Below are 9,805 nucleotides of genomic sequence, written 5' to 3' on the forward strand. Positions count from 1 at the left end.
CTAAACGGTTTTGAAATGCCAAAAGCAAAACGTATTGTCAAATTTGGATTTCGCAAAGCAATTTTGGAACTTGAGAAATTGAGTTGATTTGAAATCCGAAATTAAAAACAAAATTGTCACACAAACCAACATATGATATGAAAAGCAAAAACTGAATGAACATACCTGCCCCAATGTTTCATTAAATGTAACATTTAACAAATATCTATTTCATCTTATGTCTCAAGGTATGTGCACATCTCGAAGAAGAGAGGAGAAGAATTGGGGATCTTCATGACAGGCTGGAGAGGGAAAGACAAGAATTTGAGATTAAACTGAAAGATGCAGACAATGAGGTAAGGTGCATATACTTCATATTTTTTAACTACTCTACTACCACAGTGGAATGCGAAAAGTACTTATTATTATTATTCTTATATACAGTAAAGTCTCGTTATATCGATATCGGATATATCGATAGTCCCGGTTATATCGATACTACTTCTATGCACGCACGGAGAAAATTACATGCAAACAGGGTCGGATATATCGATAGTCCCGGTTATATCGATGTTTTTGCGGACTCCCTTGAATATCGATATAACGAGACTTTACTGTACATGGTATATATAGAGAAGGCCGTTGAGATTTAGGGTAGTTAAGAACGTTTGTTTGCATCCAGGATGTGATATCAGAGAGTTCGACATAGTGGAGTGGATTGTTTGGATAAATTATTTGATCGAGATGTAGAATCGGACGTCATCTGCGTAGCAATGGAACTGAAGACCATGATGACGAATGATTTGGCCGAGGGGGAGAAGGTAGAGAATGAAGAGAAGGGGACCAAGCACAGAACCTTGGGGGACACCTTTGGGCAGTGTAGAAAGATCAGTTATTGTTTGTATATTATTTTACGTTGAAATAATGTGTTTTAAGGACATGCAAAAATGAAGGTTTGAACAATCAATGAAGATCACCGTCTTCTTACAGCGACGATAAACTCATTAAGCAGCTTTATGCGTGTTCAGATCTTTCGTTTGAAGACGGCCATGCATCATCAAGGAGAGAAGGACAAAGTCGCGCCGGAAAAATCGCCTCCATGCGGGCCGCACTGCTCCCGCCTTCAGGAAGACTTGCAGCAAACGCAAAGCCGCCTGACTCGGATGCAGGAGGAGGCAGAGAAGCAGCGGGAAAGACAACAGAGAGACATCGCTTCCCTCAAGGCGGACAAACACCGGCTAGAGGAGAAGGTTTTCGAACAGAGTCGGCTGAACACAGAGAGGAATCTTTTCGAACAGAGCCAGCGCAATACTGAGGAACGTATCAGGTAGCAGAACAAACAAACAAAAGGCCTGTTTTGGGTTGCTGTGATTGTCATCATTGTTGAAATAGTATACAGATTAATGAAAGAAACCATAAATGCCACAAATGAGTATTCAGATTTTTAAAAAGCATAATCAGTGTCTCTTCTTGATGATGATGATGATGGCACTTTTATTCAATTCTGATTGTGATTATTGCATACAGTGCAATAAAGCAACGGGATGCTCAAGTCATGGACGGAAAGAAGTAGTGTGTGGTGCATGTTGAGATATATAAAACAGTGTTTCAATTCATAAATCTCTGAAAAATGACTTTTCCAAGCTGATTTTTTTTCTCGGTTTTGCCATAAAATTTAAAATTGTGCATTTTTTTCTGCTTGTTTTTATATTTAGTGCAGTGGTCACCAAACTATGGCCCGCGGGCCGTATCTGTAAAAGAAGACATTGCAACAAACACAATCGTGTTTACTTCAGAGACATCCTGTGCTAATTTCTAACTCTATATTGCTCTCCCTCACACACACAATGTTATGAAATAATTACGGTGTCTTTATCTGCGCGGGTTTCCGTAGGGCTGAGTGTGAGGATCGCCTCAGGGCAGAGTTCCGGATCGAGATGAATGCTGCTGTCGCTGAGAGCGAGCAGAGGTGGCAGAACCAGGAGCAGGAGTTGCACACCCAAATCGCTGAGCTGCAGAGTCAGCTGGATGAGCTGCAGGTGAGCAGACTTAACCGATGTCCCTAAACGCCACACTAGTTTCAGTGCTTTTTACCGTTAGCCTCAGTCACATCGGATATTGAGCGTGCAATAGTCAGATGTCCACATGGACTCGAATTGGGCTTTGAGTCTTGCTCACTTCACTGTTACTCCATATAAAGCTACCGGTGAGTGCAACGCTTAAAGATCAAGGGTTAAATTAATTTGACCAACCATCTTTTAAGAAATACAGGTAACATCCGAATTGCGACCGAGTTCCGTTCCAACTAAACGGACCTAAGTCAAAATGGTCGTACGTCGAAATCCATTCAAAATGTTGAATAGAGACTCAGAGGCTAAATGACTCGCAAACACTCCCCTCTGTTGCCATCACACAGTCGATTGATGTGTGAGAGTGAGATGCTGGCTGGCCAAAATTGTCCTATGCGTTGTCGGCCTGCTAGCGCATTGCGGTGTCAGGCGTAGAATTAACATTTTAAAAATAGGGTCTGGAGGTTGTGGTCGTAAGTATGGGTGGTTGTAAGTCGAGTCGGTCGTAAGTCGGATGTTATGTGTACTTAGACCACAGGTGTCAAAGTCAAGGCCGGGGTTAAAGCATGTCAAGTACCATGATTCTTGCGTCCGAACCAAATTTTCAAATTGACCTATGTAAACAATAACATTCATTATGATTGACTTCAGATTCGAAAACTAGTTATTCATTAATTTGCTTTGCATTCTGTAAGTAATATGTGGAGGAGATTAATCATTCTAATGGTTTCCCCAAATTCATTATGGCCCTCGACTGGAAACCTTAACCACCATGTGGCCCGCGGCAATAACTGATTTTGACATAGACTAAGTTTCGGACAAAATCTATTTGAAGCATAGTTTGGTTCCTTTTTTAAAACGTAACTTTTCACTGATTCATAGCACTTAACGAAAATGCTGCTGTTCAATATCGTAATCTCCGGTGAGTGATATCCTCTACAGATTGCTAAGTCAGCCATTAAACTGGATTGTTGTTTTTTTTCTGAAATGCTCTTTCTCATTGTTATTGAGTTATTCTGTGATGCACTGTTCACGTTAAAGCAAAAACTCAAATGCTCCAAAAAAACAAAACTGAAGTGGACCAGAAAATTGGAACTACAGGGTGACCCAAAAAGATGCATACCCATGAAAATTTCAATTGTGGCTTTGATTAAAAAGCTATTTATTTCAAATTACAATCACACATTATTCAGTTTGTGGAAGACCATTCACCAGAGTTTCAGCTATTTTTGTCAATTTTAGTCAATTTATGGCTTTCCCAAGATCTGTTCCAAATGTCCACCATTTCGTTGCAAGCAAACCTGTACTTGTCTGACAAAGTTGTCAATCACTTTTACACACTCCTCTTTCGGGAGGGTGACCCAAAAAGAAAGAAAAGAGTCCCTCACTGCAGCAATGTTTTCTCCCGAAAATGACAGATCAACAGCATATATTCAACTATTTCTAATTTCTGGTGAATATCAAGGTCTCATGTCTCATGTTTGCTTGTATTCATATTTTTCTTGCCAACGCAGACAGAGGCAAACAAGGAGGCACCTGAAGGCGATTCACACGGCAACCTTGAGCTCGACAAGCTCAGAAAGGAAGTCCTGGAGACCAAGCAAATAAACAAGAAGCTGAGGGAGCTGCTGCAGGTATTTGCACAGCCTAACATTTTCCCGGGTTTCGGCACCAAATGTTAGGCTCATTATTAATGAAGCAGGAATCAAAAGTAAAAACACAAAGATTCTTTAATCTTTGGGACGGTACAGGAAACCTGACTGCTGACCCCCAAGAGCAGCAGGAAAGAGACAGGGAAGAGAATCTGGGCAGGAGTTAAAAAGGGACAAAAAGAGAGAGGGCGAGCGGGAAAGGCGCGCAGCTCTCTCTACATTCGAAGGTGTGACATCATTTCAAACAAGTCTATCAGCTAATGGTGATATTGTTTAAAAGTGTCTATCAGCTACAAACTATCTAGAAGTGGGATCTTACAATCGAACCAGAAATAAGTATACAAAAGTGTAGATTGAAAATGACAATAGATGTTAAGAATGTGTCCTAACAGTGACTTTAGGTGTGTGAACATGCGTTTGATTTGTATTCGATAGACCTGTTGCCTTACACACATAAAATCTATTTCCAATGAACATAAAAAGATGTTTGGCTAAATGAAGTGATCTTTGGGCACACCCGACGCTCTCTCACGACACGCCACAGTGCCGCCGCACTCTGAAAACTGAAATATCTGCATTGTCAGCACAAGTCAAGCTCGCATTAGTTGTGACAAAGATTCTTATGTATTGGAGGAACCACAAAGCCAGTGCTCTGCTGAGGAGAGGCACAGTCACACCGTGCAGCTGCAAGCGTTGGAGAGGCAAGCCAAAGAAGACGTCGTGTCTGAGAGGAACCGACTGCAGACCATGCACCACCTGGAGTTAGGTAACACATCCGCACATGGATTGCGCTTTGACACACGAGCACCGCCTCGCCAGGCCCTCAGATGAATGGACAAATAAGAACGTCCACGTACAGACACACAATGATTTGATGTCTTCAACAGCAAAGTTCTTATCGCCATGGATACATATCACCATGGAAACAAGCCGAAGGCTACCTGCGACAAAGGGCTGAGTGGATATTTCTTTTTTTTTGTGTGCGCGTGCGTGACGCTCAGATAAGCAGCGTGCAGAGTTGACCCAGCAGCACACGGAGTGGAGCAGACAGATGACCCAGAGACACATGAAGCAGATTGAAGACCTTCAGGCCCAACTGCAAGCTCACACGCAGATGATGGCGCTGCAGCAGGTAACACGCTTTCATTTAACCCCCATCCTCCCTCAACCCCCTTGGACCTATTGACCTAAATACGGTAATGTGTGCGTGCGCTTGTTTTTAGGACCTCAAGCAGCAGAACCAGAACCAGGTGTTTGAGCGACAGCTGGATGAGAGCCGCTGTGCCATGCTGGAGCTTCAGCGAGAGAATGCCACACTCAAGAAGCAATTACAGGAAAAGTAAGTGAAAATATATTTCAAAAAGAATATCTATTCATTACATTGTAGTTGTGTATATGGAGGAAGCACTGCAGCTTGCCTGTATGATGTTTGTACCGCTAACCACTTTCTCGTCGTTTACTTAACTCATTCACTGCCAGTCACAAATTTATTCGGGAATTGAAAATATGACGCAGAGCGCCATTCCCGAATTTGTTCTGGTTTTGTTTTTTTCATGCTTGGGTGCCAATAAAGCGCTGGCCATCGCCTCTGGCGATGTTTTTTCTTTTCCACAAAGGGACACCATTTCCCCTATTTCCATGCTAGCGCTTTGTTCCAGCTTCAGCTGTTGTTAAGGTGCTATATGTAAACCAATATGTATGTATTGCATTGTATAGTGGACAGTCGCCCTCATTTCAAGCTCATATAACTCCAGACCCATATAATTTGGGAATTAACTCTCTTTTTTGATGAAAGAAGAGAGTCTACGGTTTCTAACGCTGTATTGAATGTTTATGTAGTCCTAAAAGTCAATATTCTGTGGGTCCTGGAATTCAAGTGACAATGACAAAAAGCCTGGAACTGGAGTGAACACATTTTTAGACATGTCTGGAATGAGTTAAAATTTAAATGTAGTAATAATAATAAATTATTATTATTATCATATAATCATAATCATTTTTGCACTTCTGGCAGTGAATGAGTTAAAATGAATAGATTATCTACCTATCTATCTATCTATCTAATGATCACATTTATTTAATTCATTTCTTCACATTTATAAATAATTGAGATGTGAGGACAGGTCTGCTGCTGCTGTCGCTTTCTAGTTTACTTTGTTAGATTATGCAAGTACAGTAAAGTCTCGTTATATCGATATTCAAGGAAGTCCGAAAAAATATCGATATAACCGGGACTATCGATATATCCGATATCGATATAACGAGACTTTACTGTATGTCTAATGTTGTGACCAGTCATGTAACCTAAGAAATGCATTCATATCCTATTTTGCAATGGCACCGACAGTAACTGAAACTCATTTTAACGCAGAATGGATTTGCATGGGTATTTCCAGCCATCTATCTCCTCACAGGTCCATTCAGATGAACCCTAGAATAGAAGCAAAAGAAGAGGAGAGCATAACTTTGCAAAAAACCCGAGATGCCCATCTGGAAGAAGAAGCGCAACGTCTGAAGGAAGAGGTGGAGAAACTGAGGGTGGAGATGGAGACGCTGGAAGAGTCACAGAAACTGTGCGAGGAGAAGAAGGAGGATGACGACAAGGAGCAGGAGGGGGAGGAAAAGAAGAAGCCCGAGAACGGAGATGAGAGTAGGAGAAAAGAGATGGAAGAGATCAGGAAGGAGCACAAAAGGGAAATACAGAATTTGGTGTCTGAATACAGCAACGCTCAGATGCAACTGCAGGCTCGCATCGTAGCCCTGGAGAATGAGTAAGTACTGCAGGTGTGACATGAACATGACAACTTAATGATGCGATTAAGATGACAGCATATGCGGTGATGGTTGCACCAGGTTGCGTGAACGGGAAGAGCGATGCAGGAGGAGAGAACCACGATGTGATGACTTCCAGTTAGGGAAACTTCAAGAGAGGCTGACTGAACGTGACCAGCTCATTAAAAGATTAGTGGTACAACTGTGCGCACAGACACACACACACATATTCCTGTTTCAATGGTTTTGTGAGGTCCAGATAAGGAGTGAGGACCACCGTTGCTAATAAGTTCAGAGACGAACTAGTGTTACATTTGAAGACTAAATGTCACCTCATTTCCCACTTCGACTTCTTTAAAAAACTAAGAAATAAAAAGTGGACTTGAAACTGAAATAACAGCAGGAGTGAGGTTTCTGAATGGCTACATTCAAAGTCCTCACCTCTGGAGTGAATTTGGTTAAAATATCGTTTGACTTTTTGTGGCCTGAACTTTTTCCTCTCCTTAAACACACAGATAAACACAAACAGTGAGTAAAATGTGTTTATCCAAGTGAAATGAAAATACACACCAAAAAATGAGGACCTCTCTGAAACTTGCATATGTAGACCCACTAGAAGCCTTTAGAATGAAAAACTTGTGAGGACCGGCCAAAAGGTCCTCACTTGTCAAAAATGTCCTCACTACGCATGGTATAAAATGTTAGTGGTCCTCATAAGACTAGCCATACAAATACACACACACACACACACACACACACACAGTTCCATCTCCAAAGTGACAACCACAAGATTAATTCTCCTCCGTAGGTTGTGTCACTGACCCACGTGGTGCAGTGGCGATTGTAACAGCAAAATTTGATAGATTCCTTGATTAGCACCTCCATCTCAAGTGACTCATACCAAAACAATTTAGAGCAGGAATGAGCAACTTTAATGCAAGAACGAGCCACGATTTTTTTATCAGTACTGTCAGAAGGTCATAGGGACATCCTATAACCTGATATATGACAACAAAAAAAAAAAAAAACTCATTCACTACAAGACAATGTGTGAAGATGTGTGCACTCCAGTCCCAGGGTTTTTGTCATTGTCACTTAAATTTCAGGACCTACAAAATATTAAGTTTTATGACATACATAAACATTCAATACAGCGTTAGAAACTTTGCGAGACCTTTTGTGGCTCAGTATTAATTACTTCACATATAAGGCAGACTCATCTTTTGAAGAAAATCAAAGCTTTTAGATGCACCTTATACACTGGAAAATACGGTAAAAATAATATATTTTCATGAGTGTAATCCTCCAAATGACTAGCTTTTAATGCAACTTCTGGTATGAGGAACGCAAGTAAACAAATCAGAGTTCTAGACAACACCAACTGTGTACAAGCTCCTTCTTCCCTCCCTCCAGGAAGAACGGCATCAGTTGCAATTACAACCCCCTGCTGTCGGGGACAACAGCGGCCTCAGGCTCCGCGACAACAAGTCCCGCCCTGGGAGCACAACGCCAACCATGAGGGTGAGTGTGGGTGTGCGTTCGTCCTGCATATAATGGGTTCATCAGGCGCTAAAATGTCCAATTTGGATGCCTGTGAGTGAGTGTGTGTGTGTGTTACACACTAATGTAGTACCGTTCAAATCATGAACTGTTTCTAGTAAACATAAGAAAGGACTTAGAAGAATGCAATACAGTAATCCCTTGTTTTTCACGTTTAATGGGGACCAGGACCACCCAATAGTCAAAAATCCACGAAGTAAGGTTTGGCATAAAACCACCAACCATCCATCGATTTTTAGAAAGACACACATATAAAGTTTCGCATAGAAACATTAAACGCTCTTACAGAACAACAAGTCTAAATAAATTATATTTTTGTTGTCGTGGCAACCAATGACAAAATACCCGCCAGTTACAATAATAATAACAATAATAATAATAATAATAATAGTACAATTAATTTCTAAGTGCCTTTCAAAACTCTCAAGGACACTTTCCAGTCACAGGATAATATTTTTTTTGTGTGCGGGTGAGCAGCGGCAGCCATTCGCACCAGCGTTCACTCTACCCGGAAGTAACACAGCAGCAAAGTTATGAAAGGAAGAGGAAAGGAAAGAAAGAAGTAGAAAAACAAAATACAGGAGCTGCTGGAAAGGCAGCCACGCTCGCGGCGCCATCTTGAAGTCCAAAAAACTATGACAGTACATATATTATATTATTTTAATCAAAACCTATTGTGCTAAAGAAAAAAACAAGGGAACAATATGAATTTCCACCACCACCCTCAAAAAATACAAAAAAATAAATATACTATATACAGGTAACATCCGACTTCTGACCAGCCGGACTTACGACCACCCATACTTACAACCACGATGTCCAGACCCTATTCTTAACATTTTAAAGAGGGGGAATTTGCGAGTCATTAGCCTCCGAGTTTTTATTCAACATTTTGACTTACGACCATTTCGACTTACGACCGTTTGGTCGGAACGGAACTCGGTCGTAAGTCAGATGGTACCTGTGTGTATGTATGTATGTAGAGATAGATAGATGGATAGATAGATAGATAGATAGATAGATAGATAGATAGATAGATAGATAGATAGATAGATAGATAGATAGATAGATAGATAGATAGATAGATAGATAGATAGATAGATAGATAGATAGATAGATGTTAATTCCAATGGAGTGTTTTGTTTGTTGTTGTGTGCAGAGAAAGCACATGGAGTCATCTCCTCGTGGAAACAACATCTCCTGCTCCGGTGCTTACGACCGCCTCCCCCCTTACTCGTCTTCGTCCTTCTCTTCCACGCTGCCCCATCAGTCCACATGCCACCCTCACACGCCTCCCCACTACTCCACCTCGTCTCTTCCACACAAGCACACGTCACTGTCTTTCAGCCAACATTCCCCACCGCCCCTTCCTCGCTCACCAAGATCTCGAAGCTCCTGCATTCCTCCCACGCCGGCGCCCACTGCGCCGCTGCCCGTCTGCCCTTCGCCACAGACGGGCATTCGCTACGTGTCGCCCTCCTGCCAAGAGCCTTATGCGTATTTCCAGGCGCCGTCAATCAGGTAGGTTTTGAAAACGGTTTAAAAATATCATTGTATGAAGTCATCTGACAGCATCAGCGGCTCTTTTTCCGCCTCGTCACACTCGTTTCCTGATTTAACATTTGCAATTGTGCTATTAAACTACATTATTTATAACTTACCTTTGTAACAGCCAGCTTTGTTCCGGCGGTGAAGTTGGTTCACTTTTGAAAAGAAAATAATGAATAGCAGCCCTGTGCTCTTCTGCGCTAAATAAAGACACAAGAGGATGCA

General features: G+C 41.6%; 1 protein-coding gene across 2 annotated transcripts in view; it reads left to right on the forward strand.

Annotated features, from left to right (window-relative positions):
* Nucleotides 1–9,805, forward strand: part of fam184b (family with sequence similarity 184 member B) — a 29,154-nt gene that overhangs the window by 15,658 nt on the left and 3,691 nt on the right. Inside the window, exons 7-17 of one of the 2 annotated variants that reach the window (XM_089005297.1) lie at nucleotides 228–335; nucleotides 1,008–1,306; nucleotides 1,874–2,018; nucleotides 3,563–3,682; nucleotides 4,334–4,466; nucleotides 4,702–4,832; nucleotides 4,924–5,039; nucleotides 6,097–6,471; nucleotides 6,554–6,668; nucleotides 7,886–7,993; nucleotides 9,192–9,553. In XM_089005297.1, the coding sequence (XP_088861423.1) occupies nucleotides 228–335; nucleotides 1,008–1,306; nucleotides 1,874–2,018; nucleotides 3,563–3,682; nucleotides 4,334–4,466; nucleotides 4,702–4,832; nucleotides 4,924–5,039; nucleotides 6,097–6,471; nucleotides 6,554–6,668; nucleotides 7,886–7,993; nucleotides 9,192–9,553 (2,012 nt within the window). The remainder of the gene's footprint in view (nucleotides 1–227; nucleotides 336–1,007; nucleotides 1,307–1,873; nucleotides 2,019–3,562; nucleotides 3,683–4,333; nucleotides 4,467–4,701; nucleotides 4,833–4,923; nucleotides 5,040–6,096; nucleotides 6,472–6,553; nucleotides 6,669–7,885; nucleotides 7,994–9,191; nucleotides 9,554–9,805) is intronic. The other variant, XM_089005298.1, reaches the window with a different exon arrangement.

This window comes from Hippocampus bargibanti, linkage group LG10 (genome assembly GCF_051943395.1).
Source record: "Hippocampus bargibanti isolate YZ-2025 linkage group LG10, ASM5194339v1, whole genome shotgun sequence".
In the NCBI taxonomy this organism is placed as follows: Eukaryota; Metazoa; Chordata; class Actinopteri; order Syngnathiformes; family Syngnathidae; genus Hippocampus; species Hippocampus bargibanti.